Source organism: Bufo gargarizans, chromosome 8 (genome assembly GCF_014858855.1).
Source record: "Bufo gargarizans isolate SCDJY-AF-19 chromosome 8, ASM1485885v1, whole genome shotgun sequence".
Lineage (NCBI taxonomy): Eukaryota > Metazoa > Chordata > Amphibia > Anura > Bufonidae > Bufo > Bufo gargarizans.
Window position 1 is genome coordinate 110,176,523 of NC_058087.1, and position 17,687 is coordinate 110,194,209.

The following is a 17,687-nucleotide window of genomic DNA, read 5'->3' on the forward strand; positions in this document are numbered from 1 at the left end:
TTTTAGATAAGATTCCAAAAGGTCTTACATTGATGAAAAACCCAGCACAGGATCTATGGGAACCATCAATTAATAACAAATGGGAGGTATTATTACATCAACAGTCCATAGCTCTCATCAAACGGAGAAAGATAATACTGAAAGAAGTATCCAGCAGAATTAATGAAGTTAAAGACATTAATGTCAAATTACCCAAAAATGATAAATTTAATATGTGGCAGGGGAGATTATGTAAGAACCTAAATAAAGTAGAGTATGATATAATGGATGAAAAAACAAATAAACTGAGATACAATAATAGTAAAAATAAGAACAAAAACCAATCAAGTCAGATGGACAGGAATGATCAATCAAGGACTAATAGAGATGCCTATTATGATAGAGAGGAGTTAAATGACACTCCCATTCAGAGAGATATGATTGCTCAGATTCCGGTACTGTCACGGCTGGCGGTGGGGGAAACCCCCAGCCGTGCGGTACCCGGAGATGTTTGGTCGCGGCAAGACCACAGGATCAGGGAGCAGGTCACCTCCTAAAGTCTCCCTGATCTGACCCTAACTCCTAACCTGCATGGGCCGACCTTTAGGGTAGGAGGACCCATGCGCAGGAACCTCGGGTCCCTACTATCCCTCCGCAGGTCCCTAGGCTAGGAGCTGGATAGACTACCTGTTCCTCCAGAACACGGAGGAACAGGAGCCTAGAAAGGCCAAGCTGGAAATCAAGGGAATCCAATACCACTTATGTTTATGTGTATGTGGTTGCTGGCTTGTTGCACCTTATGGTTCCCTGGGTGATGTATGGTGTGTGCTGTTGTCTTTTCTGTTGTTGTAGACAGACAGCACTTTTGCATGGGTTCCGGGCGGTGTGTTTGTGGCAGGTAGGTGAGGTTGAAGTTCCACATACCTGCCACTGCCATAAGTGGTATTGGATTCCCTTGATTTCCAGCTTGGCCTTTCTAGGCTCCTGTTCCTCCGTGTTCTGGAGGAACAGGTAGTCTATCCAGCTCCTAGCCTAGGGACCTGCGGAGGGATAGTAGGGACCCGAGGTTCCTGCGCATGGGTCCTCCTACCCTAAAGGTCGGCCCATGCAGGTTAGGAGTTAGGGTCAGATCAGGGAGACTTTAGGAGGTGACCTGCTCCCTGATCCTGTGGTCTTGCCGCGACCAAACATCTCCGGGTACCGCACGGCTGGGGGTTTCCCCCACCGCCAGCCGTGACAGTATGACCAGAAGGATGGTCCTCACCAGGCAGATGGAGGAGACAGGAGGTTGCTCTCAGATCATATATTTCCTTATTTTATATTACAAGTCATTCCTTATAATCTTCCACAATGAAACGCCTGTAGAGCAAGAATACCTGTAAGGAAAAAATAGCAGAAGAGAATGGAGAAAAGGGAAGATCCTTTTTCTTCTCCTCCTTAATAGGAGGAAAGGTCCAGTAATATAACTGTTCCGATTGTAATGGGCTTTAGATGTAATATTTCTTTTTATGTCTTATGTAGACTTTGCAATTCGGCAGTTGGAATATGCCTGGTGATAACCCACTATGTGGGCTTACCTTCTCTTCGTGCCGGTCGGTCACTCGGATGTGTCGGGGTCCCGCTGAAAGCCGGCGTCCCGGCTGTTGTTTAGTCAGCGTCCCACGTGGATTCAGAGACGAGTTTGTTGCTCCGGAAGTGACGTATCGGCACTCAGGATTTCGTTCGTTACTCCTTTCTTCCGATTCAGGCTCAAACTTTAGTTGTCACAACCAGTTGAGTTTAAAGTGCACTATTTTCTCGCAGGATATAGAAAATATCTTCTAATAAGTGGGTCATACTTGGATCTTTGGTCAGATCACTAGAAACAAAACGCGTTTCGGGGACGCTTCTCCCCTTCCTCAGTGGCAATGACCCTACTTCACATTTGATTGGTTTTTATACTCTTAATTGGAAAGTTCAAAAATCAGACATGGAGTGTATGCCCTTGACATTTTTTCAATGCGATTGCCTCCCCTCCAGTCGTGGTCTATCTGCTCCAGTGCTAAGAAAGACAGTTCTACGCCATCTTTGTTGTGAATCTCCTTAAAATGTCTAGATAGCGCATTATTTTCACAACCTGATGAGAAGGACACCTGTTTGAAACAAAGAAATAAAAAAATAAATGTTATAAAGTGAAAGGAACTTTATAACATTTATTTTTTTATTTCTTTGTTTCAAACAGGTGTCCTTTATGTCTATTCTCATCAGGTTGTGAAAATAATGCGCTATCTAGACATTTTAAGGAGATTCACAACAAAGATGGCGTAGGACTGTCTTTCTTAGCACTGGAGCAGATAGACCACGACTGGAGGGGAGGCAATCGCATTGAAAAAATGTCAAGGGCATACACTCCATGTCTGATTTTTGAACTTTCCAATTAAGAGTATAAAAACCAATCAAATGTGAAGTAGGGTCATTGCCACTGAGGAAGGGGAGAAGCGTCCCCGAAACGCGTTTGGTTTCTAGTGATCTGACCAAAGATCCAAGTATGACCCACTTATAAGAAGATATTTTCTATATCCTGCGAGAAAATAGTGCACTTTAAACTCAACTGGCTGTGACAACTAAAGTTTGAGCCTGAATCGGAAGAAAGGAGTAACGAACGAAATCCTGAGTGCCGATACGTCACTTCCGGAGCAACAAACTCGTCTCTGAATCCACGTGGGACGCTGACTAAGCAACAGCCGGGACGCCGGCTTTCAGCGGGACCCCGACACATCCGAGTGACCGACCGGCACGAAGAGAAGGTAAGCCCACATAGTGGGTTATCACCAGGCATATTCCAACTGCCGAATTGCAAAGTCTACATAAGACATAAAAATAAATATTACATCTAAAGCCCATTACAATCGGAACAGTTATATTACTGGACCTTTCCTCCTATTAAGGAGGAGAAGAAAAAGGATCTTCCCTCTTCTCCATTCTCTTCTGCTATTTTTTCCTTACAGGTATTCTTGCTCTACAGGCGTTTCATTGTGGAAGATTATAAGGAATGACTTGTAATATAAAATAAGGAAATATATGATCTTGGTATATTTGCCATGACTGATACCATATTGTGAGAACTGACTGTTGGTATATGTATTAACATATTTTAGTTTTTTAACCTTTTATGTATCTATCAATAAACTTTGTGACCTGCATTTGAACCATACGACTCCATATGTTGAGAGTGCCAGTCTTCTAGTATTATATTCATTTGTGTAACCGTGAAGGGTGAGTCACTCATAGACTAGAGCACCCCTTAGTGGCTGCGAGTGGGTGTAGCTATTTCCTATATAACTCTCTTTTGAAAACTAAAATTTAATGTTGATAAGTGCAAGATAATGCACCTGGGACACAAAAACCAAAGAGCAAGATATAAAATCAGTGATACAGTCCTAACCTCAGTATCTGAGGAAAGGGATTTAGGGATCATTATTTCAGAAGACTTAAAGGTAGGCAGACAATGTCATAGAGCAGCAGGAAATGCTAGCAGAATGCTTGGGTGTATAGGGAGAGGAATTACCAGTAGAAAGAGGGAGGTGCTCATGCCGCTATACAGAGCACTAGTGAGACATCATTTGGAGAATCGCGCGCAGTACTGGAGACCATATCTCCAGAAGGATATTGATACTTTAGAGAGAGTTCAGAGAAGAGCTACTAAACTGGTACATGGATTGCAGGATAAAACTTACCAGGAAAGATTAAAGGACCTTAACATGTATAGCTTGGAAGAAAGACGAGACAGAGGGGATATGATAGAAACTTTTAAATACATAAAGGGAATCAACAAGGTAAAAGAGGAGAGAATATTTAAAAGAAGAAAAACTGCTACAAGAGGACATAGTTTTAAATTAGAGAGGCAAAGGTTTAAAAGTAATATCAGGAAGTATTACTTTACTGAGAGAGTAGTGGATGCATGGAATAGCCATGCAGAAGTGGTAGCTGCAAATACAGTGGAGGAGTTTAAGCATGAATAGGATAGGCTTAAAGGCCATCCTTCATATACGATAGGGCCAGGGGCTATCCATAGTATTTAGTATATTGGGCAGACTAGATGGGCCAAATGGTTCTTATCTGCCGACACATTCTATGTTTCTATAATAGACTTGAGGCGTTAGAAGAACGGGAGCATTTTTTAGACCAAACCCCACCACACCACGAACACGTCAAAAGACCCCCCAATTAAGGACACATGCACAACATTCCCCCCCCGAATCACAAATACAATTTGAGAAACAAGCACTACACTTCACAACAGGAGCACAAATCACGACACCAACAGAGGACCCCAAAACGAGACACATATCAGGAGAGTCACTAAACCCAGAGACACCGATCACCCACAAGGAGAAACAGAGAAAGAGGAGGAAGATTTGAAGAGCACGAGATTATCACAGATAGAAAAATCTGATTTAGCTAGCGATTCTATTTTAAATCTGAGCACGTTTGAACTCACAAACACTCAGAAAAATGTATTAAATAAAGGCCTAAAATTTGCCCCCACCAAAAAACTCAACAAATTTGAAACATTTATAGGTGTTGAGAAATATATAAGATGATTGTGTCTCAAGAAATATCATATTAGAAATATAAGGAATGAAGAAGAAGTCTCAAAGGATGAATATATACATACCACTTTGAAAAGAAAGTCTAAAAAGTACCCACGCAACGAGATGGGTCCTGAACTGATCACTTTTAGAAAATGTGTTGAGAACGATATACGAGGACTAAAATAAAATCCAAGATTTAGGAGAAGTAATTTAAATAACTGTGAAGCGAAGGCAATAAAGGAGTTACAAAAGGAAAATAAAATTATTATCCGCTCAGCCGACAAAGGCGGCTCTATAGTTATTCAGGATAAGGAAAGATATGATGCTAAATGCCTACGCCAACTATGAGACACACGTAAATACAAACTCATTACAAGAAACCCAACTGAAGTGTTTCAAAAATAATTGATTTTATTATGTAATAGAGGTTTGGAAAAAGGCATTTTAACAGATGATGAACATCTTTTTAGCCTGAACAACCAACCAAGAATACCAATTTTTTTTTTTATTTTTTTTTTTTTTTATTGTCTTCCGAAAATCCATAAAAATAAAGTAGACCGGGGGCGTGGCCAACTGCCGACATGAGCGCACGCACTTGAGCTCTGCTCCGTACCCCGATCTAAATCCTTCAGCATCCTGACATTCTGGCTGCACAGAAGGACGAGTGGCAGGTGCAGAGGAGAAAGAAAAGACCTGGGAGGACTGACATGGGTCCCAGCAAGGCACAATCGGCGGCTGAAAAGCTGAAAGAATACGTCCGGCAAGAGGCCCAAAATGGCGCCGCTGGTCCTGCTACGCCGCGTGCGGCGGTGACGAGAGGTCAGGCAGCGCTGCAGACGGAAGCGGAGGGAGTGGAGGAGCCGGAGGTGACACTTAAGACTGTTTCTCATCAGCTCCTCTCTGCGATTTCTACCTGCCAGACGTCCCTTACCTGCAAGATTGAGGAGGTGAAGGTGGATCTGGGCCTTCTCAGACAGGACGTGCAGCAGCTCAGAGAACGGGTGCGCCACACGGAGGACAGGGTCTCTGCTCTGGAGGACTTTACCAGGCCGCTAGCAGGCAGGCTACAGGCTGTGGAGAGGTCTGTTGGCCTTTGGCAGCAAAAATGCGACGACCTCGAAAACAGGGCCAGGCGCAATAACGTAAGGATCCTGGGGCTACCTGAGAGGGCGGAAGGCTCAGACCCGGCCACTTTCCTGGAACTCTGGTTCAAGGCACAGTTCCCAGATGCGCCATTTTCTGGTGCCTACGCAGTTGAGCGAGCTCACCGGGTTCCCGCCAGGCCTCCCCCCCCTGGGGCTCCCCCTAGGCCTCTGCTGGCGCGACTGCTTAATTGGAAGGACAGAGATCTGATCCTAGGGCAAGCAAGAAACAAGCGGGATATTAAACATGAAGGCGCGAATATATCACTATTTCCTGATTTCTCAGCGGAGCTGCAAAAGAAGAGGGCTACCTTCATCTCTATCAAGCGGCGCCTCCGTGATATGAATCTGCAGTACTCCATGGCCTATCCGGCGCGCCTCAGGGTGGTAGATGGCGAGAAAACAGTCTTTTTCGTGGACCCTAAGGAGGCGGAAGAATGGATCTCCAAGAGGCCAAGCCGTCCGGATCCGCGCTGAGGACTCTATATTTTGGGACAGCTACAGCCCTCCGGAGCGGTAACGTTATGTTTTATAGGGGCATCTATGACTCTGGTGCCATAACTTGTCTTATGGAATTGCCCCATGTTGAGCACAGCTGCGGACACGTTGCCTGCAGAGCATCCTTATGCATGCGCTATTGGGACTGTGACTGTCCGTTTTATCCCCCTTGTCACGCTCCTGATGTCTGTTCCCCCCCCTCCCTGTGTCCCCTTTCCCCCTTCTAGTCTTGATTTATGTTATTCGCTATAACCAGATATGTCTCATTGATATGGGGTTGAGCGGATACCTGCATAGGTTTTTCATCTTCATGCACTATGCAGGTCCCCGATACATCAGCCATGAAACGGGATGACAGAGATGTCACCGACTACAGAGTCACTTATTCAGTCGTTATTTTGTTATTAAGTTGTAAATGGTTTATACTGTTAAAGGCATGGTACGTGAGAAATGAGGTGGCACCACGTGGGGTGTGCATGAGATGGTCGGAGGTGGGCAGCCACGGTTCATGTGCAGGAAGGTGGATGTATTGCATGGAGACTAGATTACTATATCACCATGGCTGATCTCAAAGTTATGTCGTGGAATGTTAGGGGGCTGGGTGATCCGAAGAAGAGAATTTCTGTATTCTCCCATGTCAGGCAGTTTGGTCCTCATATCCTGGGCTTGCAAGAAACTCATTTAACCCCAGAGACAGGCAACAGGATTAAAAAGCCTTGGGTTCAATGGTCAATGAATGCATATGGGTCCACACATTCTAGAGGGGTCGCTTTGCTGGTCCACAGGAGCATCAGGTGGGAGGTTCAGCGCTCGGTTGCGGACCCTGAAGGCCAATACATCCTGGTGTATGCCTTCATTAACTGCGCCCCATACATTGTGATTAACATCTACAACCCCCCCCCCGGCTACTACAACCATATTCCAGGTGGTGATGGGCTTTGCGGCGCAATACCCCAATGCCAAATTTATTTGCATGGGCGACTTTAACCTAGTAATGCACGAAGATAGGGACAGGTTCCGTTCTGGGGACAGAGTGGGTGGTTACACTCCGGGAGATACCACTATGGCTAGAATTGCATCTGAGCTTGGGTGGCTAGATATGTGGAGATTGCGAAATCCCCTTCAGAGGGAGTATTCTTGCTTCACCCCCGCCAGGGGCGCACTATCCAGAATAGACTATATTTTTGGCAGCGCTGCTGTATACACGGATCTTGGTAGTATTGAATACGGTGCACAGGGACCCTCGGATCATGCCCCGGTTTTAGCTCAATTTACTCTATACAACGGCATTGGGCAGAGTGTAAAGATGCGTATTCACCCTTTTTGGTTGTCTTTGCTGTCTTCTAATGATAGAGTCCCTGATCAGCTCCAGGTGTTCCTTGCTATGCAGGACGAGATGACGGACGGACTGCTGCTCTGGGAGACACTGAAGGCCTATCTGAGAGGGTGCCTTAAGTCATCTATTTCTTATATTAAGAAGGATTCTGCGCGTAAGGAATTAGAGCTACATTCTAATTGTAAGGCGGCTGAGAACTCTTTCAGGTCTAATCCCACGGATGCAAATAGGCAGGACTGGATGCTGAAAGGCAGGCTGTATATGACGCATCTCAGGGAAAAGAGCGAGCGCAAGCTGTTCTTCTTGAAGCAACAGAACTTTGAACTGGGCAGCCAAGCTGGCAAACTACTGGCTCATGTGGTACGTAATAACAGCATGTCTCCCCCGATTATTAGGATAAAGGACGCAGCTGGGGTGGTGGTGGAATCGGTGGGGGGCATTCTGAACAGATTTAAGGGCTTCTACCAGGATCTTTATAGTTCAGCGGCTCAATACTCTGCTCGAGAATTGAGGGCCTATCTGGATCAGGTCGTGCATCCGCAACTTAGTGAGGAGGACAGGACTATATTGGAGGCTGACATATCGCTAGAGGAAATTCAGATAGCCATGTCGGAGCTACCCACTGGGAAAGCACCTGGCCCTGACGGGATCCCAGTGGAGGTTTACAGGAAATACAGTGAGGTTCTAGGGCCTGAGCTCCTTAAACTTTACCAGTCGGCTCAGCAGAAGCGTAGACTCCCGGATTCGATGTATGATGCCACCATAGTGGTGATTCTCAAGCCGGACAAGGACCCCTTGGAGTGCGGGTCGTACAGGCCGATATCACTCCTAAATTTGGATTATAAAATTCTTACAAGACTGATCGCCTCCAGACTGAACAAAGTGATAGCCACTGTTATACATAGAGACCAGTCGGGGTTCATACCGGGACGATCAACGTCTGATAACATCAGAAGGGCGCAGGTTGTAGCTCAGGTAGGAGTGGCGGGGGATAAGCGCTGGGCCATGGCATCTCTTGACACTGCCAAGGCCTTTGATTCTGTGGAGTGGGTGTTTCTTTTAGAGGTGCTACGCTGTTTTGGTTTTGGCCCTAGGTTTATCGAATGGGTGGAAATTCTGTACCATCTCCCTAAAGCTAATATACTGGTAAATGGCTCGATGTCTGAATCCTTTAGCCTCCACAGGGGAACCAGACAGGGCTGCCCCCTGTCACCACTTTTGTTTGCCATAGCCATTGAGCACCTTGCTTTGAGAACTCGGCAGGATCAGGTCTTTAAAGGGATCTCTATGGGCGACAGAACGGACAAGGTCGGACTCTATGCGGATGATCTCCTCCTTTTTATGGACGAGCCCGAGACGACACTCCCTAGAGCGATTGATATAATTGGCGAATTTGGAAGGTTCTCGGGCTTGCACATAAATTGGACGAAATCGGCACTCATGCCCCTGTGGTCGCACACGTGGCCTCCTCAGTATTGTAATCTGCCAGTTGTGGACTCCTTCAAATATTTAGGTATTGTGATCACCAGGGATCCCCAGTTGGCGTACTCCCTGAACATTGCTCCTCTGGAGACCCTGTTTATGGATAAATTCAGGACATGGCAGAACCTACCGCTCTCCATTATGGGTAGATTAAATCTGGTTAAGATGACACTTTTGCCCAAAGGGCTGTATCTGCTGGCGCATGCGTGCACCCCGGTACCGCAGGGCTTTTTTGCTCGCATCCATTCGTCTGTGGCTAAATTTGTGTGGGGGGGGGCCAGACGGAAGCTGTCTCTTCAGGTTCTCCAGAGGCCCAAGCTAGAAGGTGGCGCTGCTTTACCTGACTTCTTCCTCTATTACCTGGCTGGGCAGCTGAGGTTCCTAATACCTTGGGTTCAGCAGCTGGACTTGCCCAATGCAGAACACTATCTCAGGGAGTACTTGGGCCTTTCCTCTCTGTGGCCGGTTTTGGAAGGGCCGCGTTTCATATCCATGCGCTTGCTTCCCATACATAGAATGGCCCATCAGGTATGGTCAGCTGCGAAGCTGAGATCGTTCAGAGACATTCCGGATGACATTCCTCTGTGGGACAATCCCATGTTTGCCCATTTGAAAGATCTGGAGGGAGCCAGATGGTGGAAGCTTCAGGGCGTTAACAAATTGAGCGATTTATACACTAATGGCAGCTTGTGCTCCTCCTCTCAACTGCAAGAAAAGTTTGAATTGCCTCGCTCCTTCCTTTTCAGATATTTACAGCTAAGGCACGCGCTGGCGGCACAGTTTGGGTCGGGGGGTCGCAAAATCTCTAATTATCCCCTGATAGGTGTCCTCAGGTCGCAGGGACCGAGAGGTATCATCTCTGTTCTCTATACGCACCTGCTCAACAACCGGACACTGATGAACCCCCTTGCTGTTGAAGGGAAATGGAAAATCTCCATCCCCTCCCTATCAGCGGATGATTGGAATGAGGCACTGCTGTCTCCAACACGGGTATCCCCGTCGGTCACTAATAGGCTGATTCAACTGTTTATTTTGCATAGAAGCTATCTTACACCTGTCCGATTGCATAAAATGGGCAGATTGTCACATAGTAGGTGCCACAGATGTCATCAAGACGGGGCAGACTTCTGGCATCTCATATGGGACTGCTCGTACTTAAAGAGCTTCTGGGAAGCTGTGGTTGGGGTGCTATCTGCAATAGTTCCAAATACAGTTCCGCTATGCCCTAAGAGCTGCCTACTCGGCATCCTAGATGAGGAGGTTTGGGGTCATCATCATAGGATTTTTCTGAGCGAAACCCTATTTTTTGCCAGAAAGACCGTCGCCCTGAGATGGATGGATGACAGGGCGCCTACACTGGGTCAATGGAAGGCGCTGGTCAATCAGGCGGTAGGCATGGAAAAGGTTGTCTATATTCACAGGAAGTGTCCGCAAAAGTTTGACAAAGTGTGGGGTGAATGGTGTGCGTCTCCTTTGACTGTGCACAACGCTTGTATGTTTTCAGCTGCTGATGTGTGATATATTGTTTATATCTATTGAGGTGCTAGCCTCTTCTATCTCATGGTCTATAAACGTCACCTGACTTGTACGCTTCCTTGCTGTACTGGATCTAATGCAATACCATCTTGTACTACTGTGCTTGTACTGTATCCCCTGCGCGGGATTGAACCTGGATTTGCTACCTCTATGCTTGTGATATTGTAGCATGCCTTTCTTGTTAAACTTCAATAAAACGAGTTTAAAAAAAAAAATAAAGTAGACCCACCAGGAAGACCTATAGTGTCGAACTAATCCCAATACATTGATACATTACTCCATCCCAAGGTTAAATTAACACCGTCATACACAAAAGACACGACCCAAATCATTAAGATAATAGAAAATTTAGATTTTGAATCAAATTGGATAATGGGCACCTTGGATGTACAGCCATTATATACAGTAATTGATCATGAACAGGGGAAAGATGCAATAAAAAAAGAACTTCTAAAGGATAAGACGCTTCCCAATTCACAAGTGGATTTTATTATAGAAGGGATAGATTTTATTCTCACACACAACTATTTTGATTTTAATGGTCAATTTTATTTACAAACCAGGGTACTGCCATGGGCACCAGGTTTGCCCCCAGTTATGCTAACCTTTTTATGGCTCACTGGGAAGAAATACCATAACTCCCAAACTGGGGACAGACCTGATGCTGTGGCAGAGATACATCGATGATGTATTTTTTTATTTGGCAATCAGGCCACTCTAATCTGATTCAGTTTTTAAATGGTATTAATAACAATAATTTTAATCAAAAGTTTACCTCCATGACTAGCCAAACCAAACTTGAGTTTTTGGACCTACAAATCCAAATTGAAGAAAATACAATAAAGTGCAGCACTTTTATTAAACCAACAGCTCGTAATCGTTTTATACTGCATAATAGTTGCCATCTTCCAAAATGGCTTTTAAACCCAGGCTGCTCTGCCTTCTTTTCACTTTACTCCTCCCCAGCATCTTCCTTTGCCTGCCCTCCAAGTCTCTTGCCTCATCAATAGGGCAAAGGCAGAGAATGGGGAGGAGTAAAGTGAAAAGAAGGCAGAGCAGCCTGGGCACATAAACACTGAACGCCGCCCCTGGGCACTTGCGAGTGCTCATTTGCATATGAATTAAACTTTGTTTTTCCTGCTGGTAAAAGTCTAAAGAAAAGAACAAAGGTACCGTTGCAATCCTGTATAGGTGTGCTACAGAGCCATGAAAGCACTGTATATGGCCATATGGAGGTAACAGACTCCCTTTAAGACAGTGGCATGAGCAACTTTTCTATGAGCATAGCTATGTGCTTGACTTTATGCACCTGTTTGTAGTTGGTATGGCTGACACACCAGGACTCAGTAAATAAGAGGAGTGTTCACATACTTTTGGCTCTCATAGTGTACCTCTACAGTGCTCAGGAGTAAATATAAAAAACTGGGGCCAGAGCAAAGAGTGTAATTACTGCAGGATCATATAACTAAAGCAGAGTTCTCCTCTGTGTGACACCATTGTAGTCAATAGAATCAATTCAGCTCTGTTCGGGTCAGTTATGAGTCCTATCCGGTACTACTGTTATTTTGATTGTTCTGCTTCTCTAATGGAGTAGAGCAATGGAAATAGTTGGCGCTGATGTGAACTCGGCCTAAGCATGGAGCAGCATCTATACATAGGTCTGGACAGATGCTATATACAGAAAATAATATTTGCAAAGCTGTTTATTTTTCCAAATTTATAAACATTTATAGCAATACATGACATACACTTTTTTTTAAACAGAAATAAACAGAACATAAAAGGGTTTTTTCGAGATTTTAAAACTAATGCCCAATAGGTCATCAGTATCTGATCGTTGGGGGTCCGACACCCAGTACCCCTGTCGATCAGCTGTTTGAGAAGGCACCGGAGCTCCTGTGAGGGCCGTTGCCTTCTCTCTGCTCACCAAGCACAGCACTGTACATTGTATAGGGGCTGTGCTTGGCTTTGCTCTTAGCCCCATAGAAGTGAAGAGGGCTGAGCACGATACTAAGCACAGCCACTATACAATGAATGGCGCTGTGCTTGGAAAGCACTGAGGCTGTGGCGCTCACAGGAGAACTGATTCCTTCTCAAACAACTGATTGCTTCTCAAACAACTGATCCTGGGTGTTGGATAGGTCATCCGTACTAATATCTCGGAAAACCCCTTTAACATAAAAAGTACTTATTTACTTAAAACACAAGCATATGATTCACATGGTTAATCTTGCAGAGAAGCCTTGATCCAAAGGTATATGAAAGCTGTTTAGCTGTTATAGGAATGCATCTGTAAAAAAAAATAAAAAAAAATAAACAGAGGTAGATTATTTTATTTGCTTTTAATGTTCTACACAATGGTGCTCATACATATTCCTAGGCCAGATATATACATGCATTGATGCAGTCTTTTTTTGGCAAAGCCACAAATGAATCTTAGAGGGGTTGTCCCATTATAACAACATTACCCCTATCCACAGGATAGGAAATATGTTTCTGATCAGCAGGGGTCCAACTTCTGGGGCCCTCAGCTGATCACAAAAAAAAAAGGGGCCTGTGTGATCAAGTTTGAATGGAGCTGCCAGAGATGTCCGCTGTCCCTTTCAAATGGAGAAACACTGACCCCCCTTCTAGTGATCAGCAGGGGGCCCACAAGTCATACTCCTGCCAACGAGACACTTATCCACTATCCTACCATTAGGGGAAACAATCGTTGTAGCGGGGGAATCCCTTTAAATTAAGAAGTACAAAGGAAGCACTTCTACGTCTGTGCTCTCTTTTGGATCAAATTTTTACTTTGGCAAAAAAAATGGAATGACCCCAGCCAATGGCCCAGTTTACACTGTGTTTTTTGATGCAGCTGTTTTGTAGCAAAAGCTAGCAATAAATAAAAAAGAGGAGACTCATAACAGTAAAGGTTCTGCAGAGAATAGCATGAATAGCTAAATCCCACAAAACACTATGGTATATGGCCCTGGTGACGTCTCAATAATTTTTTTTTAAATTACGTATGTTTTGGGCTTAAACACAGAATGACAAAAAATAAAATTTTACTTTTACTAATCACTATAAAAAAAAGGTCACACTGACACCAACCAATTCCACAAACTACCAAACGTATCTATCCAGAACATATTAACCACTTCAACCCCCCAAGCTGAAACACCCTTAATGACCAGGCCACTTTTTACACTTCTGCACTACACTACTTTCACCGTTTATTGCTCGGTCATGCAACTTACCACCCAAATGAATTTTCCCTCCTTTTCTTCTCACTAATAGAGCTTTCATTCGGTGGTATTTCATTGCTGCTGACATTTTAACTTTTTTTGTTATTAATTGAAATGTAATGAAATATTTGCAAAAAAATGGCATTTTTCACTTTCAATTGTAAATTTTTTTAAAGAAAACGACATCCATATATACATTTTTCGCTAAATTTATTGTTCTACATGTCTTTGATAAAAAAAAAATGTTTGGGTAAAAAAAAAGAATGGTTTGGGTAAAAGTTATAGCATTTAAAAACTATGGTACAAAAATGTGAATTTCTGCTTTTTGAAGCCGCTCTGACTTTCTGAGCACCTGTCATGTTTCCTGAGGTTCTACAATGCCCAGACAGTAGAAAAACCCCACAAATGACCCCATTTCGGAAAGTAGACACCCTAAGGTATTCGCTGATGGGCATAGTGAGTTCATAGAACTTTTTATTTTTTGTCACAAGTTAGCGGAAAATGATTTTTTTTTCCTTACAAAGTCTCATATTCCACTAACTTGTGACAAAAAATAAAAACTTCCATGAACTCACTATGCTCATCATGAAATACCTTGGGGTGTCTTCTTTCCAAAATGGGGTCACTTGTGGGGTAGTTATACTGCCCTGGCATTTTAGGGGCCCAAATGTGTGGGCAGTAGTTTGAAATCAAAATCTGTAAAAAATGGCCTGTGAAATCCAAAAGGTGCTCTTTGGAATGTGAGCCCATTTGCCCACCTAGGCGGCAAAAAAAGTGTCACACATGTGGTATCGCCGTACTCAGGAGAAGTTGGGGAATGTGTTTTGGGGTGTCATTTTACATATACCCATGCTGGGTGAGATAAATATCTCGGCAAAAGACAACTTTTCCCATTTTTTTTATACAAAGTTGGCACTTGACCAAGATATTTCGCTCACCCAGCATGGGTATAAGCATGGGTATATGTAAAATGACACCCCAAAACACATTCCCCAACTTCTCCTGAGTACGGCGATACCACATGTGTGACACTTTTTTGCAGCCTAGATGCGCAAAGGTGCCCAAATTCCTTTTAGGAGGGCATTTTTAGACATTTGGATCCCAGACTTCTTCTCACGCTTTAGGGCCCCTAAAAAGTCAGGGCAGTATAAATACCCCACATGTGACCACATTTTGGAAAGAAGACACCCCAAGGTATTCAATGAGGGGCCTGGTGAGTTCAAGAATTTTTTATTTTTTTTGGCATAAGTTAGCGGAAATTGATTTTTTTTTTCCTCACAAAGTCTCATTTTCCGCTAACTTGGGACAAAATTTTTAATCTTTCATGGACTCAATATGCCCCTCAGCAAATACCTTGGGGTGTCTTCTTTCCAAAATTGGGTCATTTGTGGGGTGTTTGTACTGCCCTGGCATTTGAGGGTCTCCGCAATCATTACATGTATGGCCAGCATTAGGAGTTTTTGCTATTCTCCTTATATTGAGCATACAGGTAATGAGATTTTTTTATTCCGTTCAGCCTTTGGGCTGAAAGAAAAAATCAACCGCACAGATTTCTTCATTCGCATCGATCAATGTGGATGAAAAAATCTCTGCCAAAAAAAAAAAAAGGAGGGGAAAGGCGTCTGCCAGGACATAGGAGCTCCGCCCAACATCCATACCCACTTAGCTCGTATGCCCTGGCAAACCAGATTTCTCCATTCACATCAATCGATGTGGATGAATAAATCATTGCCGGGATTTTTTAGATTTTTTTTTAATATACAAAGTGTTTGCCAAAGCATATGAACACCGCCACCTCCTCAGCTCATATGAGGAGGCTCGGCAAACGTATCTTTTACTGCAGAGGAGAAATCTCGTCTTGCAGCGCCGCATACACCGACTTGTGTGTAATCTGACAGCAGCGCAATGCTTCTTTCAGAATGCACATCAGTGCTGCAGCTAGTCGATCGGTTGGTCCACCTGCAAGGTAAAAAAACAAAACAAAAAAGAAAAAACCAGGCCGCAAAGCAATAATTTTATTAACTTTATAATAACTTTTGAACAGAACATATAAACTTTATTTAACTTTTGGAACTGAACGTTAACTTTTTTGCTTACTGGTGTTTTTTTTGTTTTTTTTACCTTTATAGGACAAACCTCTCCTTCCCCATGGGACAATGTGCAAAGCGCAAATCGCCCAAAGATGTGGCGAAGTGCATTATGCACTTTGTCCCAGGTGAAAGGAGAGGTTTGCAGCAGCTGTGTGTGAATGGGCCTTAATAGCCTGTCCTGCTGAGATGTGATCCCTATGCTAGGTGTACCTGTGTGTGGTACGTCCGGAAACACTCCACTAAGCATAGGGCAGGGTGGTCAGGACAGAAATAGCGGGTGTCACGCCTCATTCCACTCCTGCTACAGACACACCATCTTTTTCGGGGTGACGGTTGGGTTCAGGTACCAGCAACGACATTGGGGAAATGTCGCTCGTGTAGATGGCTAACTACACTGGTGGATGGGGCCACGGAACCTCCTGGATACAGGAGGTTCTCGATGATCTCTTCCTGAAATTTGAGGAAGGATCCTGCTCCCAGCCTTACTGTAGAGAACAAAACTATTATACAGAGCCAATTGAATTAAATATACAGACACCTTCTTATACCAACGTCTGGTGCATCGGGAAACTAAATACGGAGACAACATCTAGTCATTGAAGTCCACCCCTCCCATGTGAAGGTTATAGTCATGGACTGAGAAGGGCTTTTCAATGACTCTGGTTGCTCGCTCAATTTGGATTGTCATGTCTGCGTGAATGGAGGAGAGCATGTAGACGTCACGCTTGTCTCTCCATTTCACCACAAGCAGTTCTTCGTTACACAAGGCAGCCCTCTCCCCCCTTGCAAGACGGGTGGTAACGAGCCGTTGGGGGAAGCCCGCGCTGCCACAGCAGCCAATCTGTTCTAGAAACAAATGCCTGAAGAGGGCCACACTTGTATAGAAATTGTCCACATAAAGATGGTACCCCTTGCCAAATAAGGGAGACACCAAGTCCCAGACTGTCTTCCCACTGCTCCCCAGGTAGTCAGGGCAACCAACCGGCTCCAGGTTCTGATCTTTTCCCTCATAGATCCGAAATTTGTGGGTATAGCCTGTGACCCTTTCACAGAACTTATACAATTTGACCCCATACCGGGCGCACTTGCTTGGGATGTATTGTTTGAAGCCAAGGCGCCCGGTAAAATGTATTAGGGACTCGTCTACGCAGATGTTTTGCTCAGGGGTATACAAATCTGCAAATTTCTGGTTGAAGTGGTCTATGAGGGGCCGAATTTTGTGGAGCCGGTCAAAAGCTGGGTGGCCTCTGGGATGGGAGGTGGTGTTGTCGCTAAAGTGCAGGAAACACAGGATGGCCTCAAATTGTGCCCTGGACATGGCAGCAGAGAACATGGGCATGTGATGAATTGGGTTCGTGGACCAATATGACTGCAATTCATGCTTTTTGGTTAGACCCATGTTGAGGAGAAGGCCCAGAAAAGTTTTAATTTCGGAAACTTGGACTGGTTTCCACCGGAAAGGCTGGGCACAATAGCTTCCCAGGTTGGCGGTTATAAATTGTGTGGCATACCGGTTTGTTTCTGCCACGACTATGTCCAAGAGCTCCGCAGTCAAGAACAGCTCAAAAAATCCCAGGGCCGAACCGATCTGAGCTGTCTCAACCCGAACTCCAGACTGTGCAGTGAAAGGGGGAACTAATGGTGCTGCTGAAGTTGGGGACTGCCAATCAGGATTTGCCAGCACCTCAGGGATTTTAGGGGGTCTACGGGCCTGTCTGTGCGGTGGCTGCGACGGGGTAACTATTGCACGTGCCACTGTACCAGCTTCAACTGCCCTTCTGGTGCTCGCCACTTCACCATGCTGGTACTAGGTCCAGGGA

At 44.7% G+C, this 17,687-nt stretch overlaps 1 protein-coding gene across 2 annotated transcripts in view; it reads right to left on the minus strand.

Annotated features, from left to right (window-relative positions):
- Window positions 1-12,232: 12,232 nt before the first annotated feature.
- The window catches only part of STAT1 (signal transducer and activator of transcription 1), a 1,065,817-nt gene continuing 1,060,362 nt past the window's right edge, over window positions 12,233-17,687 (minus strand). For both annotated transcript variants that reach the window (XM_044304320.1, XM_044304319.1), the window contains one exon: window positions 12,233-12,837. In XM_044304320.1, the coding sequence (XP_044160255.1) occupies window positions 12,817-12,837 (21 nt within the window). In that variant the 3' untranslated portion in view covers window positions 12,233-12,816. The remainder of the gene's footprint in view (window positions 12,838-17,687) is intronic.